The 22664-nt window shown below is 36.0% G+C and overlaps 1 protein-coding gene across 1 annotated transcript in view; it reads left to right on the top strand.

Annotated features, from left to right (window-relative positions):
• Nucleotides 1–3230: 3230 nt before the first annotated feature.
• LOC134843689 (serine/threonine-protein kinase TAO3-like) overlaps nucleotides 3231–22664 on the top strand; it is a 42304-nt gene continuing 22870 nt past the window's right edge. Inside the window, exons 1-6 of the mRNA XM_063859913.1 lie at nucleotides 3231–3681; nucleotides 3754–3964; nucleotides 4129–4402; nucleotides 4630–4893; nucleotides 5131–5493; nucleotides 6786–6933. Coding sequence (XP_063715983.1) covers nucleotides 3321–3681; nucleotides 3754–3964; nucleotides 4129–4402; nucleotides 4630–4893; nucleotides 5131–5493; nucleotides 6786–6933 — 1621 coding nt within the window. The 5' untranslated portion in view covers nucleotides 3231–3320. The remainder of the gene's footprint in view (nucleotides 3682–3753; nucleotides 3965–4128; nucleotides 4403–4629; nucleotides 4894–5130; nucleotides 5494–6785; nucleotides 6934–22664) is intronic.

Below are 22664 nucleotides of genomic sequence, written 5' to 3'. Positions count from 1 at the left end.
AAACAAGCTATAAAACGACTGGCCGCTTCTACATGGTTTTCACCGTCTCTACCAAAGCCAGTTCTTTTGGTGGTCTTTTCAACATCGGGTCGACAAAAACGTTACTGTTATTATTGTTTTTGTTCAGTAGATAAAAATCATCATCTCCATCGAAGATGGATCAACCCCTTCCCTCAACTCCTAGCTTCTCATTATTAGAAAATGAATCTAGATGTTAATTAAATTCAATTCAGGGCATGACCAGGAAGCTAAAAGTTCGTATAAAACAGTTTAAATTCAAGTCTCGAGATCCCTCCGGATTCCTGAATCCGGGGAAATAACACTCCTATTTCCTTTCCGGAAGGCTGAATTCACGGTTCCACCACCCTTCACCGTTGGAGTGAATGGCTTTGTAACGATTGTAGCGACACAATCGTTACAACTCGGAGCGATCTCTGCTAATTTTCTGTCGTGTTTTCTATTTCTCGTCGTTGTTTCTATCGCAATTCTCGTTGTTGTTGTGTGTTTTTTCTGGTTTACTTGTAAAAATGGCCGTTTTGACGTTTCTCGGAAGTGTGACATCACAAATCGAAATTTTAAAATTTAAAAATTCCAGAATTTTCAGACCTTCACGATTCGTCTAATCGTCTTAATAACGTTGCTAATCTTCTAAAACTGTCAACTCTCAAGGTCAGCGGCTACCCTTTTGAAATTGCATTTTTGTCCATTCTGGTCGAATGTCACATGCCTGGATGTGATAGTACTGGTCGTAGCGGTTTTGCAGCCTTGTGTACCTTAGCCAAACCGTACAAACGGGCGGGTTGCCCCCTGTTGACCTCATCTATAACATCTATAAGAATATAACTGATCACTTATTTTGTCTCTTTTGTCCATAGCTAGTAATTCTTTGTTAGGTTCCTTCTTAATTTTCAGTATAACCTCATCAGTGGTTGCATCTTTTTTTTTCAAAAACTGAGCAGATTGCAACAAGGATTCCAGCTTTGATTCATACGTTTGTTTCCTCATTATGCAAAAGCCAACCCCCTTGTCAAAAGGCACCGCCAGCAAACCATTATCTTTGAGGTACTTCCTCGTTTTTTCAACGGCTTTGTCTCTTGGGGTTTGCCTTACTTTCTTTGCATATGCATTTTTATCAATGTTTTCGGCAGTTCGGGTTCTTTTTTTCTCTGATTGGAAAAAAAGTCAATTAAAATGGGCCCTTCCGTCATGCGACGGTACAAGCACAAGTTGGATAGGGCCGTACTAACGCTTATCTTTGAGGTACTTCCTCGTTTTTTCAACGGCTTCGTCTCTTGGGGTTTGCCTTACTTTTTTTGCATATGCATTTTTATCAATGTTTTCGGCAGTTCGGGTTCTTTTTTTCTCTGATTGGAAAAAAATTCAATTGAAACGGGCCCTTACGTCATGCGACGGTACAAGCACAAGTTGAATAGGGGTTCTTTTTTTCTCTGATTGGAAAAAACGCTTATCTTTGAGGTACTTCCTCGTTTTTTCAACGGCTTTGTCTCTTGGGGTTTGCCTTACTTTTTTTGCATATGCATTTTTATCAATGTTTTCGGTAGTTCGGGCTCTTTTTTTCTCTGATTGGAAAAAAAGTCAATTAAAATGGGCCCTTCCGTCATGCGACGGTACATGCACAAGTTCCTCTTGGGGTTCTTTTTTTCTCTGATTGGAAAAAAAAAGGTACTTCCTCGGTTTTTCAACGGCTTTGTCTTTTGGGGTTTGCCTTACTTTTTTTGCATATGCATTTTTATCAATGTTTTCGGCAGTTCGGGTTCTTTTTTTCTCTGATTGGAAAAAAAGTCAATTAAAATGGGCCCTTCCGTCATGCGACGGTACAAGCACAAGTTCCTCTTGGGGTTCTTTTTTTCTCTGATTGGAAAAAAAAAGTCAATTAAAATGGGCCCTTCCGTCATGCGACGGTACAAGCACAAGTTGGATAGGGCCGTACCAACGCTATATTTTTTTCCAATCAGAGATTGGAAAAAAAAGTCAATTAAAATGGGCCCTTCCGTCATGCGACGGTACAAGCACAAGTTCCTCTTGGGGTTCTTTTTTTCTCTGATTGTAAAAAAAGTCAATTAAAATGGGCCCTTCCGTCATGCGACGGTACAAGCACAAGTTGGATAGGGCCGTACCAACGCTAGATAAGTACATCGGCAAAATTTTATGAATAAATCAAGTCGATATTAATGCAGTTCGGGCAGTTCGGGTTCTTTTTTTCTCTGATTGGAAAAAAAGTCAATTAAAATGGGCCCTTCCGTCATGCGACGGTACAAGCACAAGTTCCTCTTGGGGTTCTTTTTTTCACTGATTGGAAAAAAAGTCAATTAAAATGGGCCCTTCCGTCATGCGACGGTACAAGCACAAGTTGGATAGGGGTTCTTTTTTTCTCTGATTGGAAAAAACGCTTATCTTTGAGGTACTTCCTCGTTTTTTCAACGGCTTTGTCTCTTGGGGTTTGCCTTACTTTTTTTGCATATGCACTTTTATCAATGTTTTCGGCAGTTCGGGTTCTTTTTTTCTCTGATTGGAAAAAAAGTCAATTAAAATGGGCCCTTCCGTCATGCGACGGTACAAGCACAAGTTCCTCTTGGGGTTCTTTTTTTCTGATTGGAAAAAAAGTCAATTAAAATGGGCCCTTCCGTCATGCGACGGTACAAGCACAAGTTGGATAGGGCCGTACCAACGCTATATAAGTACATCGGCAAAATTTTATGAATAAATCAAGTCGATATTAATGCATCAAGAGAATTGTCAATTAAAATCTACTCTTCTCGATTATAGCACAGATAGAATTGTCTATGTTGGATGTATTTTTAAGATTTTTGAACCCGCTAAGGCAGAGGATTGCACTACTCAGAAGTGCAAAACTTATTTTTGTTCTTATAAAGTTTATTGTGTCCGAGTATGATTCGTTCCGTTTCTCGCTTAGTTTCTCTGCTAGTTTCTGGATGGTTTTTGTAGAGCCTGGTGCTGCTTCTCCAGTACACGCAAAAATTTTATAAAAAAAATTGTATGTATCGCAATTCGATTTGGTTTTCTCTGATTGTATTGCAAGTGGTGTGAAACTCTGTTTCTCCTCTGTGGAGAAAACTAGCCCCTGCTACCTGAAATTGAAGATCCTGGTTAGTGAGTTGATCAGATTTAGAAGTTATTAGATTTAGAGTTGACTCAGAAGTCAATTCAGATTTAGAGTTGATCAGATTCAGCTTAATCATTTCAGATTTAGAAAAATGCTTTCGAAGCTATTTGCATTGATAAGCAATTATTTCTTAGAAACATGATTTGTATCGATACGGAACATTCATAAACGGATCATGTCTCCTCCCAGTCGGGTCTCCCAAATTACAGATGACAATCTGCGTGCATTGTTCGCGGATGCAGATCCACACGCTTTGTACGACAGTTTTCAGAGTGTCGGCTCTGGAAATTTTGGAACCGTGTTCTACGCCCAGGACAAAACCACAAAGCAAGTTGTTGCAATAAAGAAAATTCATTATAGCGCAGATGACAGGAATAAGAAAGAGGAGACATGGCGAATGGTGGTTAAAGAGATCACTGTTATGCACCAATGTAACCATCAGCATTTGGTTCGCTACCACAACTGCTTTCTTCGATCCCCTGAAGTGTACATAGTCATGGAGTATTGCCTCGGATCCACAGCCGATATTCTTAATGGTAAAGATCTTAAATGTTAGTTGACGGCGAATAATATCACTAGTTGAATCTTAGGCAATAACTCTTTTTTAGTTAATGAATCATCATTGAGCGAACCTGAAATCGCAGTGATCTGTAATCAAACGCTACAGGCTCTGGTCTACCTACACGACAAAAATTTCATCCACAGAGACGTCAAGGCATGCAATATACTGTTATCTTCAGACGGTAAAGTCAAACTGGGAGACTTCGGAACAGTCTCACTCACAAACAAAGCTGCAAGCTTTATTGGCACACCTTATTGGTTAGTTACTCAATAAAGGCTAAAATATGAGAACATATTTCAGTTGAATAAATCATAATTTTAGTTTTACAGCAGGATCGAAAATAATACGAGTATGTAATATATGTACGATACGTTTGCCTTGAAATAAAAATGGTTCGCATGAAAATGAATTGTTTGATTAGGATGGCACCTGAAGTGATTAAATCAGAAGATGAGATCATTTACACTCAGACAATAGATGTGTGGTCTCTGGGAATCTGCTGCTTCGAGTTCACCACTGGCTACCCGCCCTACCACGCCATGCATGTGATGGCAGCCCTCTACCACATCCCCAACAACAAACCAGACTTGAAACCGTTCCAGGAAAACAACTACTCCCCAGATTTCCTCAATTTTGTCTCCGACTGCTTCAAAGACTTCGAGGATCGGCCGACGTCCAAGTATTTGCTAGAAAATGTTAGCAACATCACGTTGCCATCAACTCAGACAAACTACCGAAACTTACTTCTGCAATAATTAACAAGTATTTGAATAAGGCGTATTGAATTGTATGAACACTGCGCAATTAGGATAAAAACAGATAAAAAAACATACTAGCTTTTAAAATTGTACAAATATAGTTAATAAAGGCAGGATTTCTCGGAGCTCCTCAGTTAGTAGTCCTAGTACTGATTGTTTTTCAGGATCCTTTTATATCAGCGGAGAGGCCAGCTAACATGTTACCGAACCTTTTGGAGCGCACAATACACAAAGTAGAGCAAGCTCAGCGCAGCCAAACAAGCTCTAACAAACTGAAGTTGAACGGGAAACAGAAACTTCTACTAGCTCCTGTTGCCACAAGTGGCAATACGCCTGCTATTGCTGTGGAACAGAACATTGAGTTAAGTTCACCCGGCTCAGACTCAAACGGAGGATCGTGGACTCCAGACGGGTCAGAAGTTGTAAATGTAAGTTTTCACTTCGTTATAACAGTCACGTAGATATTCTGTGTAGCTACGATGAATGCAAGGGTTTTGAGTAACAACGTTTGTAAGCTTAAGTTTAAATACTTGATTATTTACACAAGCAAAGCTTGTGTTATTAAAAACGACGTTAACTGGATAGCTGTATCTGGTTAGGCAAATTGACGGTTTTTTTATTACCTGCTCAGAATTTCAAGTGTACTTATATTCGATCGGTTACAGCACTATTCACGCACTGACTCTGTGGATGAGCCGGTGTATCGCAACCTGCTTCCAGACGCGGCCTCTGCCAACGGAGGCTACGAGAACCTGGAATCGGTCGCATCCAGTGGTGCTAATCAATCTAAAAACACAACAACAGACAATAATAACAAAATCAGCTCTAACTCTCACCCCCATCCCTCGGCACCTGCGTCTGGAGATGCACATAACATCTACCAGAATCAAGAGGCGCCGGGGTTCCCCAGGGGTCAGCAGACGACACCCGGTGGCACGCCTTCGGAAGGAATGACGACCAAACAGATGCCACAAGTGGCCAATGTGGCCGCAGCTTCTCAGATCATCTCCTTGTCGCCAAGCAGAATGGTAAATGAATGCAAAATGTACCACTATGCCAACCGGTCTGTGTATTGTGACACTTTTCAACGGTCTGTTAGCTATATTTTTTGTTTTGCGATCTATTCTCCATTTTTTGTTGAATTATTAGAGCTCTTTTATGATGCTTGACTGCAGTGTTCTACTTCGCATCTGCATCTAGGACTCTCAAAAATATAAGGTTCGTTCGATGAAAAATGGATGTCTAAAATAGGATCGAAGGGCGGTTTTATTTATATTGACGTACGTTTGTGGCGCGTGGAATAGTTAACTGATCTAAATCCTCAGTGCTATTTACACAAACAAGCGCCTGTGTTATATAGAGAGTTGCAATAAATTGGAATAGACAAAATTCATTAAAAAGATCAAATAAACTCTTTCAGACAATTTTTGCACGCAAAAGCCAATTTGTCAGACCGAAAGTCTGTCTCATGCTCTTATAAAAGTTCTAGTTTGCATGCAAAACTAGCTCAAAATTGAATATTTTTTTTTCAGGAAAAGTCTTTCAAATTTGTTCAGGATCAATTTTTTTGGCGGTTTGACTTCTTTTTGTGGTTTGATTTCTTTTTAAGGTCAGTTCATTTCATTTGTTAAAGTACAGGCAAGCTCCACCATCGAACAGCAAAAGTGCAAAGGTCACGAAAAACTTAATCGACATCTAGTTTCGAAGTTTAATTTAATATTCAGATTTCCCGGTGAAATAAAAACTTTTCTTATTGATCCAGTTTTCTCTAGTTGGGTTAATGCTGTCAAAAAACGCCATTAACAAATTGTTCTAGAAATTCAAAGAGATTTAAGGGTGTTTAATTTTTTTTTTGAAATTCGAAAGTTGAGATTTAAAAAAAAAAAAACATGTCAGTGTTTTTTTGTTTACTTGCATTCATTGAGTCTTTTCCAACTGTGTTAGCCATGTTTTAATTATTTTGTCTTTTTCAATTTTTTTGCAATTTATTATTTTGCGAGTTACCTTTATCGCTAATCTTCATGCTCAAATTTTATTGAAGCGTTTTAGTTTCGGCCGGATATTTACTATTACTAAGGAAGGCAATTAGATGGCTGGGTTATCGGAGAAGCCCAATAACGCGCTATTTATGGGTCGAATGGTTGAGTTTATATAATTTAAAGGGTTATGTTTGTATTTTCTAGAATTTTTAAAGCTCTTTTTTGCCGTTTTCGCCTGTGTATGCAGAGCCCCGTGTCGTCTCTCCATTTGAAGGCTCTGTATGATGATTTCACCGTATCTGAAAACTAGATCTTGTCAACTGGGCTGTTTTCTTGTGTAGGAGCAGCACCCCAACATGATGCACGGCCATTCGCTAGCCAGTCAGTCAACTCTGGGCGGTGGACTAAGTAAGATAGCCACCATCAAAACACAGAATCTGCAGCAGCAGGAGGAGAAATCCAAACTGGAAATGCGCGAGCAGATGTCAGGTTTGTTTGAATTAACTAGATGTAAGAAAGAGTGTTTGTGCGCTAAAAGCTAGCTCAGAGTGTTTAAAGTTATTGAAATTGCTTGCAGTATTATGACATCATATATTTTGGACAGAAACTGTTTTCTTCTATGTGAGTAAGATTTTTGGTTAGCCCAAATAGGTTTGCGTTGTGTCCTGGTCTCATGTATTAAATCTAGGGTTTTCACGAGACATATCGGAGTTTTTGTTCAATAAAATCTGCCAAAATTGCTGTTTTGGCGGTAAGTTTTGATCAAAGGCACTGCTTTTTTTCCGCCACTCTCTCTCAAAATAAGTATATATTTACGTCTTCAGAAATTCAATTAAAATCGAGTTTTTAAAATCAGATGACTTGTTGACCGAAAAGGCTGGGAAACCTTGCAATGAACCAGCCAAAAATCCTAGCTAGCACGTATTTGCATTTTTAACTCAACCTCTTCATTGATTCTGTTCTTCATTGATGGGTTCGTGTGGCGAAAGGAGAGGTTAATTCAGTGACGCACTTGGCTGATTATTACATGTAAGGAATGGCCTAAACTGAAAAGATGTCTTAAAAGCCACTACTTTTCTGCATTTCCCGTTTCCATGTCTTTTTTGCGGTGGATTGTATTGATCAAAGCATTCCTCCGTCGCTGCTCGCCATGAATCAAATAAAAAGTGCGACGTCTTCATTTCAATTTGAGGATCTTGTTAACAATCTTCCACTAGTGTAATGGCGCACGATTCGTTAACCGGTTCAATGTTCGTATATGGCGAAATATTAGCTTTCAGCGTATAGGGTTTGGCTGAAAAAGAACACTGCTTGAAATAGCCTGGTAAAAGTCTTAAAATTTGTCACGATCAATTTTGATTTTTCACGGTTTGACTTGTGATTTCTTTTTAAGTTCAGTGCATTTCCATTGTTAAAAGGAAGGAAAACTCCATTATCGAACAGCAAAAGTGTGATGGTCACGAAAAATGTTATCAACTTCTAGTTTCGAAAGTGGATTTTAGTTTTCAGATTAACCAGCGAAATGAAAGTTTTACGTATTGATCCAGATTTTAAATGAGTGTTAGCCGGCATACATTCTACTTGACAATGAAGCATTTGAAGTTTCTATCGAAATTTAGAGAAAGTTCAACCGTAGATATTGGAGTACCGGTTTAATTTCTCCAGCATTTTTGGGAATTGATCGTATTTATCGAAGTTTTGTTCTCATATGTTGCCACGCATGCTCAATAGCTGACAAATCCAGTGAACCATGAGTGAGGCCAGGGAAGAACTCGTTTTTTTTCGCAAGTATTTGTTAATTGATCCGGCAATGAGTAATTGGCGAGTAATTGTATTATCTTGCGTAAAAACAAAGTTTTGGGGTATTGTCGCATAAATGGCCTTTTTTTGTTTTTAAGTCTCTTGCCACTTTGCGGTTTTCGGTAGCAAATGATTTGACATTCGATCAGTAATAACTTATTACAGTTGACTCATTTTTGATTCATCAAATGAACCGAAAACAGTTATTGATTCCAAACAACAGTACAATTTTGGAAATTTTCTACTCAATATATCTGCCATTTTTTGAAATGCATAATTTATCATAATTTGGCTTCATGCTTTCCAGTTTAATACATGAAAAATTTTCGTGGACTCATTTAAGTATATTCGAAATTATTACCTGTAAAATTTGTGTCGATTTGTATCTGGTGAGATTTTTGTTGCATAGCACTGGCAATTTCTTAGCATATGTAGCTGCTTACTTTGTGGCTATGGTTAGTAAATTGTCAACGTCATAGCAGAATAATTAATTTTTAAGTCTTATTTTTACCTTTTCATTCATTTTATAGAGCTGCTTTATCGTTTTATTGCTAGTGTTTGCGAAGCGCAGCTTCGCCTCTGTGCCAGAACTCCTTCAATGAAGACTAAATTGGCTTAAGAATTTTTGGTGATACCAGGCCATTGTTCTCCGTTCGAAGTTTTATTTATTTTCAAGTTAGACTGAACTTACTATTCAATTAACAAGGTACAAAATTCGTATATGCTTAACTGTTCGATTATTTCTTTATAGGGGGAATTCGTTACAAGGTACCATAGGGGGGGATAGTTAGCAAGATCCCAAAACTGAATTTTTAGGGTATAAATATGGCAAAATTTATCGTCTTCATTTTATCACAGCGCCAATACGATCAATACTGTCCTATAATTCTGACATCTGTTGACAATGTTATTGTTATTTTTCTACTGGGAAAGGAGGGAATAAAATGTGACTCATTGGAATGCGACGCTTTTCACGTTCACTTACATACCACGTATTTTGGTACTTGAATATTACTTAAGGGCGGGATCTAGTTTCGTGGCAGAAGGTTCAATGGGCAGAAAAAATTATACACAAACAGTTTTCAAACGGTTCTCTAACTCATGTTTTTTCACACTTTTAAATTCTGATCGTCTTGTATATTTTTCTGTCATTGGGTCTTTTTGGCAACCAAGGATTTTTCCCAACCTGAGGCGTATCTAAAAGTAACTGTTCAACTTGCGATGAGGGAGGAAAGGAATAAATGGAATAATGCGAATTCATGTTGGCCGCTGGCGTTGGTAGGTTCAGTTGATATAAATGGATCATCCAGAAGGATAAAGGACGCTGAGTTGCGTGATAGACACACGTGTTAAACGCGGAATTTCGTTTGTAGATGTAGAGAAATACATCCATTATAATCAAACGGTCATGTCAATAAGATATTGTGTATTTTTTTGCTAATATCTAAACGAGCTGAACTCGGTTAGAAAAAAATCTGATTATGTTAAAGAGGAAAGAGTTAACTCATCTTATTCATATTAATATATGGCCGCAGTGGTTTTTGATATCGTTTTATCAGTGAGTTAAATTGCTGAACGACTGAGATTGATCTGATGTGATAGTTTGTAGCAAAAAGTGTGTAGCAGATTCGAAAGCACCTTTTTAACTCGGAACGAAGATAAAGTTTTTTCCGGTAAACAAATAGTCTAGCAGAGCTGGGGAATATTTTAGGAGCTAGCATCGTTGTCAAAACCAACGAGAAAATGGTCAAAAAACTAGGAAGATTTGTAGCTCCAAAAGCGATCTTCAATTTTCTGAATTCTCTTCAATAAAAAAAATCTATTAAACCAGTTTTCTGGAATCGGGTTAGCTTTTTCATAAAGTGTCAACTATCAATTATTCTTGAAATTCGAAGAGCTTTAAAGTAATGTTTTTTAACACGTCTTTTGGATATTTTTACACTCAAACTGATGGTTTACGCAAGCTGGTGATATGCGGCTATTTATTTTTTTTTCGTACTTAAGTCGCGCATTCGTGTTCAATTTCTGACTTCCGTTTTGTGCAATATATGCATTTTAATTGGGGCTTTAGTAGTAGGAGTAGTAGTACACATGACTTTAGGACATTTAATCGAAGAGTGTTAACTCATCAGTTTTCCATTGGCGAGATTTTCGTCACTGGGCTGCAAGAACCACATGAGCACAAATTTCTCCATGTGCATGATTCTGCTGAGTTATGACTGGAGTGTATAACTCATAGAGTAATTTCGGATAGGGTACACCGTCTGCTCGTCACGCTATCTTATTTTCGGCCGGATAGATTCGTGCAACTTCTTAGTCTAATACCGATCCTAATCTTACTCTTATACTATCTAGTCTCAGGTTGTTTAACTAGTCTCTGCTAGGCTCAATAGATCTAGGGTATACTGGTTTATTGCGGCTGCTGAAGTGCTCGGGAGAGTCCAACTAATTTCTAAGTTAAATTCAAATCTCTCTGGTGCTGAAATTACAAGTAACTTCAGCACTTACAAATAAGTGGGTTGTTAGTTAGATGGATCATGATTGGTTAATATTAAATACTTTACATTGGTAAAACATTTAATTTATCCAATCATAAAATATAGTTTAGATCAGGTTCCACCCATCCGGGGTTTACAGAGTTTTTTAGAACAGTTCTTCTGTAATTCAAGGGTGGATGATGGACGTTGGTATTTGGCGAACATCATAATTTTCTTCCGCTTCTTCTTGTGACAACGACTGAGTCTCTGCAACAAAATCAATTCTGATTTCAGAATGGTTGGCTATGTCAGGTTTTTCTGTTCTTCGGGGAGAACTTCTTTTGTGTCTGATCTAGCTTGGGAATGGCGTGGAGATTGTGCGTGGAGGGGATGCCTGGTTACTCGGATCTGTACGTATACTTGAACATCGAGGTGGTCATTGGTCTAGTTCAATGAAGTCCTTTTCTGCGAAGTCAAGTCGTACTCTAAATCCTTTGAGTTGTGATTGTGAGCGGCATATCGATTGTAGTTGGTCATTCTCTCTCGAGTGTAGTGGGGTCGTTTTGTCTTTTGATGTTCGTCCTTGGTGTTGTATTCTGATCTATATATTGCATCATGTGATTTTACATTTAATAAAACTTTTATTAGTTTAATATTTTTTAATAATGATTTTAGTTAGTTGTTTTCACAAAAGCTTTTTGTTTTAGTTCGGTTATTTTGAAGAGTTACTCACCCTTGAGTAGCTCTTATTAAAAATAAAGGTGTGGTCACAAAGCGTGGATGTAGCGCGGTGGGTTAGGCCGGCTATAGAGCATGCTCAGGACGTCCTTTCCTGGTGGGTTAGGCCAGGAGTGGGAGTATGATTTCATGCGGTGTTTGTGAGGGGTCCTGTTATGTGACAACGTTTTATGTTGGGTTTGTTGTGGTTTTACTTATGTCTTGTTGGTTATGTACTTTTTCCAAAAAGCAAATTGTTTGTGGTATGGGTTTGTCTTTCGACTTTTTTGTGTTTTATTATTTCTTTCTAAGACTTTGTAATAGTCTTCAAAAGAATAAATTATCCAGTTTTAAACTGGGTTAATCCGGTTTGGGTACCGTTGGTTTCCTTTTCTTAGTCATGCTGTTATTCTATGATTTGTGGTATTTAGTAAGCTGCGTTGGTTAGTTTTGTTTAGTATATGATTCCTTTCCAACCGGGTTAAAGGAAGGTTTGAAACATGTTATTATATGTTAGAGTTGTTGAGTGTGAAAACTTGAAACTGAAATTCATTATTTTAAACAATTCTTCGTGGGCGAGCTGTGCGAGTGTGGATAGAATTTCTGTGCGAATAAATGAAAATATCAAAAGGTTAGTACTGCATTTGCATTTTATTAATTTACTGCATAGAATTTGGAAATTTACTGCTAGTTATGGGGGAATTTTAAGTTACAAATTTTCATCTTAATTAGATTTACTGCTTGTGGGAAAAATTTTAGAAATGAATTTACTGCATTGGTATTAAATTTATAAATTTATAAGTGTAAGAGATTAATAGAATTTTTGAAATCTGTTTGATGAAATTTGCGATTTTTATTTGTCTTTTGTGGTTTTTGTAGGTGATCGTCGGATGAAGGCTAAAAATCTAAAGAAAACATGAATAAAGTATGGTGAGTTTTTTAATATTTTAATTAGTTAGTAATATTCATTTAATTCATACTTACCTGTTAGTCGTCGGGGAAAAAACCGTGGGGGAAGATGTCGTGAATTAGTTCTGAAGTTGTTAGTAGTTTAGCTAAGATGCGGATGATATTTTTAGTCTGAAGCAGTGGCCAAAGCAATTGAAGTGCCTTAATAGTGGTTAGTTCTTCAGTGCCAACTGCAAACTCATAAGGTGTGTTTTGGATTAGATTATATAATTTGTGATTAAATTTAGTGTTGTGGATGAATTCTAAAATTGGGATTTCTATAGGTTGTAGGAACTCGTGCGGGATAAGGAAGGGTCGGGATTCTTCGGCGTTGAAGGTCTTGGTGATGGGGCAGAAAATGTACATTTGGGTTATGGGGTCATAATTACGAAGAATACCATGGAGGTTAGTTTCTTTAATACAATATGTGAAATTTAGGAAATACGGTGAAGTGTATTTTGAATTGATGAATTGGAAACGATGGTGTGATTGTCTAGAGGGTGTGTGGAGGTCAAAGTGATTTTGGATGAAACGATAGTAACTGTATGTATGTGTTTGTTTAGTGCGCAACATAATATCGTGTGAGCAGTGTAAATCTCTTTCGTGTGGTGCAAGGAAATGAAAGGTTAGTGAAAATATTTGGAAGCGTTCTTTAAAACTTTCGTATGCTTGTGTGTCTGTTAGTGCTTCTGAAATAATGTGATCAAACTTGCGGTCGAAGATGTTTAGTGTAAATATATATGGTGTCTTGATGAAAAATTTCTCGGTGATTTGTGGATTAGCGAAGCGATCGTCGTCTAAGAATTGATCTTGGTTAGCTCTAATGATGTTGTGATCGTAGTATTCTAGTGTATATTCATTAGCTCTAGGTGCAGTGTGTATTTTTAGTGATTTTTTATATCCAACGTAAGTAAACTGTCTAGCGGTTAGTGGTGTAGTTAGTTGATATAGCATGTCTTTGTTTCGGTCTATATCGATGGAAGTGCTGGATAAAGGTAAGCAAAGAGGGTTAGTGAAATGATAGTATGAGGTCCAAGAGAGAGTGGGCATTAAAACGTATTCATCTACAAAGTTGCGTGTTTCGTTAGCGTCGTGAGGGGTGTTTAAGGTGTATTGTGGAAACGAGGGTAAGGTGATAGCTAAAAATTCTTTAGTGTTAGTATGCTGGGGGTGGTTGATGTATTCACGGGCTGTTCCTGGTTTTGCTGGGAAAGGATGGTTGGGGAATTTTCTTTTAAAAGTGCGGTAAGCTCTATTAGTGTTTAGTGAAGATATAGTGGATGTGGATGATGGTGTTAATGATTCAGTATAATTTGAAGAGGGTGTAGGGGGATTGGATGAATTTGTAGTGGAGGAGATTTGGTTTATGGTCGGGGTGTTAAGGTGGTAGGGTTGCTGTTGGAGGGTAATAAAATTATCTAGCTCTGGGGAGATTCGGGGGGTGTCTGGAGAATGAGATGATTGGTCAGAATGGTATGAGGAGTAGGTTGGGGTAACTTGGGAAGCATAAGAGGGTGTCGGAGTGATTGGGTCAGGGTTATTGGACAATATGGGTTGAAAAGGAGGTTGAGAAAAATTAGAAGGGTTATGAAAATTATTGGATGGAGATGGTTCTGAGTCGGCGAATTCATCGGGGGTTTCAATATTCGGGTTATTTAGCTGTGAAATGGAGTATAAAACTGAAATATGTGAGTTAGTGTCGGAATTCATGCCTGATGTTACATTGCTAGATGGAAAATCGGGTGGCGGAAAAGCAAAAAGTGGTATGATTGGGATTGGAGAGGTAAGGTTGGTTGGATGGGAATTTGATCGGTGTAGTGATCCAAGTTGGCGGCTCATCGTGGGCTAAAAAAATGATTATTTTGAGACTGAAAAGCGGTGGTATGGGGTTGTTCAATAATTTGTTCATAAGTATTATCATCTTGTGACTGGTGTGTCATTATATGTTGGACGGGACTTTGTGATGTATTGAGTCGAAAATTTGGATTATGTGTGATTGCTAAATTTCGAAAATTTCGTGGGACTAGGGATAGTGGATGGTTATTTGGTAGGGGTGGTAATTGTGGTGCCGTTGGCTGTGTGTCGACATTGTTATGTTCTTCGTCGTATGTATTTTGTCGTGTTGTTATTTTTGTGTTATATTCTTTTATTTGTGCGTCTAAAAGAATTTTGTTTATAGATGTAGAAAAGATTCCAAAAAATCCTGCAAAGAGTATGCGTGCTACGCTTGCTTGTCTGTTTACTTGTGTGTGTATAGCACATGTGTTGTAGATTCCTTTTAAGAGTGAGAAAAGAAATCCAATAAAGTTAAACATTGCGTATAAAATAGTCAATTTTTCTAAGATGTAGTAGGGCCATCCTAGAAAATCTAGGATCTCATTTTTGAGTGTAACAAAGCTAAAAATGTTAATTGGTGATATATCTTGGGGACGGTATTTTTCGCCGTTTAGATATATATAATCTTTAATGTCTTTAAAATATCCGCTATAGTCTTGGGTGTAGATATCGGCAAATCCTGCGGTTTCTGCAAGTTTGCGTAAATTTTGGTCTATTGATTGTCTTTGTATAGTGTCCATTTGTGTTAATAATTCTTGGAATTGTTGTGTTCTAATGTGATGTTGAATATCTGATTTTGAATAGATTCCTATTGATTGTAAGTCTATATTTGGGTTTCGAGCGATAGCGCGAATGCTTTCTGGTGAAAATTTTTTGAGTGATTGCATTAATGTGGGATATGGAGTGAGAAGATAATATTTATTTTCATCAGGGTTTAGTTGTACTACATTGTGGCTATTTTCTGATCCACATGGGACTGCGGTATCCCAGAAATAGGTTCTTCGTGAAAGTGTATCCACGAAATGTACTTTATTCTTATAAAAGATAGGGATTCTTTTATAACATCGTTTATCTTCAAAAACGTATAGTGGTGATACTTTTTTAGTACAAGTATAAAACCATAAGATGTTTCCTTCATAGTCTAAAAAATTTGATCTATTTCCTGATAATAAGTATCCTGCGTAGGGTATTTTTAATACTGCTAGTGCAAGTGATTGTAATATTTGTGTTCGTTCTAATTCGCATAGTTGGTGTAGTGTTTCTAATTCGGAGAGTGACATTTCTTGAAAAATGCGGCTAATTGTATAGTCTAGTTTCATATCCAAATGAATATCATAGTGGATATTACCGAAATATGTAGTATTCATTAGTGATAATTCTTGTAAGCGTGTGCTTCTGGTGTCATAAGGTTTTAGATGTCCACCAGGTTGTCCGTTGCTTTTTTCAAAATTAACTGGTATATAGGATGTTCCTTCGTTTAGAGGATGACCTGTGGCATATGGGTCGATTTTTACTTTTCCAGTGGTCATGTCGAATCCTTTTTCGTATTCAACTAATATTTCAGAGTATTGTGTTCTGTGAAGTGGATTCCTGTATTTACATGCAAGTTCTGTTTCTTGATATATTTGAAAACGTGTCAATTTATTTTCTATATTGTCTATGTTTCTAAAATCGGAACTTAGTTTGCGTGATGGATGGACTTGTTCATAAGGAATTGATTGTATGAAATATTTTTCGTGAAATTTTATCATACGAGCGTGTATTTTTGCTACTTGAAATGTTGTACATGTATCTTCGGGGAACCAAACAATTGTTGCTTGTGTTCTTGTTGTAGGGTCGCAATATCCTTGATCATTTTTACAAGGTAGTCGGATTCCTTGATAGATCATTGTATTATCAGATAAATCTCGTGTGAGTTGTATTTTTTCGAGTTGTATTTTCCAATCGAAAAACATTATTTCTTGGTATCCTTTATTTTTCGTGTCTGCTTTGCAGTTTGATGGGTTATTTATACCAATGTGTGGTATCCAATGTTTATCATGTAGGTCATAGGTTAATCGTCCGTGTGCGCCGTTATACGGGTATTTTTCGTCTAGTTTTATATGTCCTTGGTGTCTTTCAAGTTGTGATTGATGTACAGAGTCTGAAAAAACTTGAAAATTAACTAATTTTCTTTGGGAATTTTTATTTTGTGTGATGTTTAGTCTAAGTAATTCATTTTTACAATCGTCGGGATTGAGATGTAAAAGACGTTCTATATTACTTTGATAGAATGATTCATGGTCAAGTCGGTTTTTGTTGCCGTTGGAGACTTGTGAACAATGTACTTTCTTTTCGGAAAATGTCGCTGTGAATTTATAACCTGTAACTGTTGTTGCTCGGGCTTTTGAATAGAGTGTTGCTATTATATCTGTGGTTTCTATAGCTTGTGGTTCTGTTTCACATTGTGATACTTGATTTATTGCATATTTATGTAGTGTTTTTTGTTCATTTTCTTCACAATCGTAATGTGTTACTAATAAATCTTGTGGTCCTGTACGAGGGGAAGGGTTTATGTTTTGATTTGAGGTTACTAGAAAAAGGAGTTGGAGAAAAATTAATAATTTTAGAATATACATGTGTATGATAATCCTGAGTATGGGTTATAAAATGTAATGTAACCAATTGTGTTTTTGGTGTATCTGTCGTATTTATATATTACTTCAGTAGTTATAAACGGTGGTGGTAGTGATTGAGCTGTTATGTTAGGTGGATTTAATGGGTAGGGATGTTGGGTAATGTTATTTAACTTAACTGTGATTTCAAACTTTAATTGTAAACTGTTTTGTTGGAGTATTTGAATATTGTGATCACGGATATCGTTATGAATATCTTGGCGATATTGTAATCTATTAAGTGCCCAGTTATGAAGGCGGTTACTTTCTTGATGTTGTCCAAATAATGGTGGAGGTGCTGTGAATGTATTCCAATCTAGTCTTAAAGGAATATTTATTGATGATTGTTCTCGATATCTGGCGTCGAGATTATTTGGAAAATTTAAGTTAAAGGGTAGTGGTGAAAATTGGCTTATTGATGGTGTTGATGGTAGTGATAATGTTTCTGGTAGTGATGAGGATGTTGTTGTATCCGTAGAAATATCTATGGGGTCATTGACTAAATTTGGTTCACCTTGTGTGAATGAATGTGTAGTCCAATATGGCAGTCGTGATGTTAGGTTTGGGGGGTTAAAAGGATTTTCTCGTGCTTGTTCAGATGTTGGTGTTGAACCTAAGTAGTCTGAAGGTAGACTTGAAGTGCTTCGTTGTGAAAAAAGTGTAGGAGTTTCTGGTGTGATACCAGTGGTGTTTTCTGGAGTGGTTTGTGATGGGGATTGAGGTATATCAAAATGAACTCGGGGAGTTTGAAAATTTCTATTTCGTCGAGGATGTATAATTTGTCTATTTATTTCTGTTGTGTTTTGGTTTTGACTAAGGTTTCGTATTCTACTTAGTTCTTGTGGTAGTGTTGGGTAAAGATTGTATGTTGGTTCACTTAGGGATGCTTGTCGTTGAACTGGTTCTAGTGGTTCAGATAAACGAGCGTGCCGTTCTTCAAAAGTGTATGGATTGTCTTGAAAAGAAATTCGTGTAGATGTTTGAGGATTTTGAGTAGTGGAAGGTGGTGTTGGATTATCTTGGGATGATGTCGGTGAAGACTGATTCTGTGACTGTTGGGTAGCAATTTTTGATGGATTTTTGAATTTTTACTTTAGTGGGAAGGTTTATGTTTATTATAATATTCTTCCAAAAAAATAATTAGAAAAATTGTTGCTAGGGCAAATGTGATGATTGCTTTCTTTATACATTTACATATTGTCAAAATGAGGGATGATAAAAATGTTATGAAAATTACAAACAATAAAAAAATATCAGTTCTACTGAAAATTGTTCGTATCATTTAGACAAGTTGTTAAAATCGTACCTGTGGATATATTCAAGGGTTTTGGAAAGTTGGAGGAATAGTTCGAGTATAGTGTAGAAAATTTAAAAAATGTTACAAAAAATGATTAGGATTATTAGAAAATATTCAAGTATATCAAAAAGAAATATTATAAAGGCTTCAAGTATTGAAAAAAAATGTTTAAAATTTATAAGTATTTGAGCAACTGTTTGAGAGAAGAGCATTTAAGAAATGATCTCTTGGTCGAATATTTTTTGCTGTTTGAGGCGATTTTCTAGTGTGGTCGAAATATTTATTAGTTTTTTGACAAGTGGGTTGAGTTTTGTAAAAAATTGTTGGGGGCAATTTTCATGGTGACTGGGAGGTCGTCTTTTTCTTTATTTTTGTTTGTCAAATGATCCGGGGTATGGTGAGATTTTTATACTTTAGGCTAATTAAAATCTTCATTTTGTTACTTTAGGCTAAGTTATCAAATTTGTTTTGGGGGTATTCGTGGTCTGAGTTGGGGAAATATTGTTGATCTTTGGGTTATTAGATAAGGGAGGGGTACGGTATTATGGTGATATTTATTTTAGTTGTCAAGTTGGAGTGGTTTGCTTATTTTTGACCTGGAGGTTGTAAAGTTATAGTTAGAGATGTGCCTGGAGTTCTAGATTATTCGTCTAATTGATCTTAGTTTGAGTTAGAGAAAGTGGCGGATTGGATGAATCCTATTGGTCTATTTTGAACTAGAATTATTGCGTACTTGTGAGCATGTTATTTTGAAAAATTGAAATGAAAAATGTTACGGAGGTTTCAAGATTATGAAGTATAAAATCTTAAAATTACTTTTTAAATTCTACTTTTTTTAATATTTTAGATTGGGGGATGAACATTTTGTAGTTTTTACGTGGTTGATTTCGGAGTCTTGATGAACTGATTTTGCCAACATCGAATTTTGATGTTGCATAGACTGATGAATATTTAATTAGCTGTTTGGCTAATTTTTCGAATTCGTCTTGTGTTATTTGTGAATGTTGGAAATTAAACATTGTTAAAAATTTCTGTTGGTCCTCTGTGTAGTTACTTATGTTGAATGTAGGTTTGAAATATGGAGTTTTTGTGAAATAATCCGTATTTCTGTTTTCGTTACTTATTATATTATTTATAGATAATTCTTCATTAAGAATTGTAGATTGGCAAATATCTAATAATTGGAGTATATTATTTACGCGATAGGCTTTTTCGTGTATTGGTGATATTGTAGCGTTGGTTTCACAATATCCTAAAAGTCCTAAAGGTAATGTTACTTGGTAAGGTGTGTTGTTATAGACATGTAAGGAAATGATATCGGAATTCGAATTTTTCAAATATTTTATGGATGAGATTGTGATTTTGAAAAATTTGTGAATAGGTTTGAATTCAAAATCTGACATATAAAATTTTTGTTTGTTTTGTTCTTTATCATATTGGTGAACTTGTTTGATTGAAAAATTATAGATATTTCCTGATAGTGGTTTTAGGTGTTTTCTTTGTTGGTTAAATATCGGGTAGAATTTTGAAAAGAATGGTGGTTGTTTATTTAATCTTTGAAAAAATGTTAAGGATGTTTCTTTTGTTTTTGTATATTTATCTTTGATTAATATTTTACTATTTAGTATGTTAATTGTTGGTATATACTTCGAAATAAATGGTATTCCAATGATATTATATTTAATGTCAGTGATATGGAATATTTGTTTAAATGGCTTATTTAGAATTTTACTTTGCTCCATTGTTCTGGTAGGGAGGAGAAATAATTGGATTTTTCCGTAGTTTATCAATGTTGATCCTTGTGCTGTTGCTAGTTTGCTGGAGGTTTCAAGAGGTGTTAGCTTTGGATGTAAAGTTTTTATTTCATTCCATGTGGGGATGTTTATTATGTTTGATTCTGCTCCTGAATCAATTAAAAAATCTATTTCAAGGTCTGGTGGTTGAAATTCTTTATTTCTTGGGCTTTCTAAGAGAAATGGTATTGTCCAGATTTTTTCTTTGGGTTGTTCTTTTTGTATATTTTGGTAGATGTGGTTTGTATTCAAGCATTTTGTTTTGACATTTTGATTGGGTTGTTCTGTAGTATTTTTTGCATTTGTTTCTTGCGTTGTTGGTGTGGAATTTATGGGTGTAGTGTAATAATTTTGAAGAAATTCTGATTGATTTTCATATATATGTGATGGAAAGGGTTGTTCATATATGACAGATTCATAGTCATTTTCGACTTTTATCATATTGATAGCAAGAGTGTTTTCAGTATTACTTTCTGAATCTGATGATGTACAGTTTATTTGATTGAGTTGTAACGTATCAGTTACTGTGTCATCAATACCTGGGGGGTCTGATGTTGTTTCTGGGTTAGCTTGTACTTGATTGATTTGTCTTTGATGTTTAGGTGTACTGCTTCTATGACGATTATTAGAGTTATTATAGTGATTATTATTCCGGTGTGGTGATTGGGAATAATTTCTATAACGATTATTATAACTTGGGTGTCGATTTTGTGAATTATTTCGCGATCTGTTTTGGTAATTATTGTTTGGTCTGTTATAGTTCGATCTATTATATGAGTTATTCCTTGATCGATTGTTCGGGTAATTCTGGTTTCGGTTGTTTGAATAACTTCTATTTCTATTATAGGAGTAGTTTCTATTCCTATTGTATGATGAATTTCGTGATTGGTTGTTTGGATAGTAGTTATTTCTTGATTGGGAATTAGATCTAGAAACAAATCGTTGTGTATTTGAATTTGATCTGGAGTAGTTATTTCTACTATTTGGTCTATTGTAGTGATTTTGTGATGAGTTTTGTGTATTTCTTCGTTCTGGTGATCTTCCTCTATAACTTGAGTTATATGGTGATTGATTTCTTGTATAATTTGTATTGTTCGGGAGTGGTTTTCCTGAACTGTTGTTGCTGTGGACTGTTTTGTTCGGTAGATTTTGATCTTTTTTCATGTATTGATAGAATGATTTATTTGGTTCTTTGTATTTTTGAGGTTTATTTTGACTATCTTGCTGTTTTTGTCTACATTCGGAAATACTATGTCCGTATCGTCGGCAATAATTACACCATTTTTTGAAAGATGGTTTGCCTTTAAAGTTCGGGTTCTTTTCGTAAATATTGAGTATTTCAGTGATTTTTTCAACGAGGTCTGTTTCTGATTCCTGTATATTATTAATATTAGTGGGAGTCGTTTCAATTTTGTTAACGTATTGTAATTTCAGATTTTCCGTTTCTTCTAGTTTCATCGTGATTTCTGCTTGTTCTAATTTGTCTACTAGTTTTCGAAAATCTAAATCGGGTTCTCGAATTGAAGAAGGATGGGATGCTCTCTTTTTTATTGCTATTTTCCTTAATTGTGGTGTTAAGGTCATCATTAAGATTTCTGTCATCTTTGTGTTTTTATAGTCATGTGTATTTAATGAATATGCTTTTCGAACTAGTGTTTCGATTCGTACTGCTATTTGCTTGATGGTTTCGTTTGGTAATCTGCGAATTTCATTACATAAAACTCTTTGTTGTTGTTTGTTTCTTTCGGAGTCAAACATTTTTGAAAATTCCTGTGTAAACCTTTTCCAGTTTGATTTTATTTCTAGAGGTAGTACTGAAAACCATTTTTGGGCTGCGCCATCTAAGGTTGTTTGTATTAACGCTGTGCGTCGATGTATCCAGTTTTGATGTAGTGGCGTATTAATTGGTTCAGGTCCAATATTTAAAATCAGGTTTGCTGTTACTGCATTTAAATAATCTTCTACAGAGTATTCAGGGTCTGTTCCTGTGAAAACCATTAAAGGTTTGTTTGATGTTATTGATGATCCACCCATAAGGTATGGATTCATTGTCATTTGTAATGATTCTGCTGCATTTGGCATTTGAGAAAAATTCGAAAGTTGGTTTCTTGTTATTTCATGTTGTTGGAGATAATATGGGAGTGGTATTTCATTTTGCATTTGTGATGCTTGATACGAGTGTGCAGTCATTGGATTTTGTTGTTGAATTGGTTGAAAAGATTGTGTATTAATTAGATTTTTTTGTTGAATTGGTTGTTGATGTTGTGCATCTATTGGTTGTGGAGAAAAATTTCTATGATTTGTACGTGTTCTCTGTATTCCTTGTCTACGATATTCTTGAGTATTTGGTGCAAATATATCTGGTTGTAAGAAATCATCATCTGAGGATAAATAATCCATTTGATAAGATGTCTGTTTTTTATTTCTATTTTGTTGAAAAAATGGGTAATTTTCACTGTGATCCTGTGGAGGATTTGTTTGGAAATTTATTGAATTAGGTTGGGTCATTGGGTTATCCCAATTTCGAGATCTTGTATATTGGTTAAAATTTCTTTGTGGTTGATTATATGTTTTTGATGGATGTGTATAATTATAATTATGGTCTGCAAAGTTGTTTCTAGTGAATGTTTTGCGTGTTTTTGATGGTATTGTCATGGGTCTGTATGTTTGGTAATCCATATGTGAGTATTTAGGGGCA

This window comes from Symsagittifera roscoffensis, chromosome 4, assembly GCF_963678635.1.
Source record: "Symsagittifera roscoffensis chromosome 4, txSymRosc1.1, whole genome shotgun sequence".
Classification (NCBI taxonomy): domain Eukaryota; kingdom Metazoa; phylum Xenacoelomorpha; order Acoela; family Convolutidae; genus Symsagittifera; species Symsagittifera roscoffensis.
Note: the sequence above shows the minus strand (reverse complement) of the source record. Positions and strands in the feature narration are given on the sequence as shown.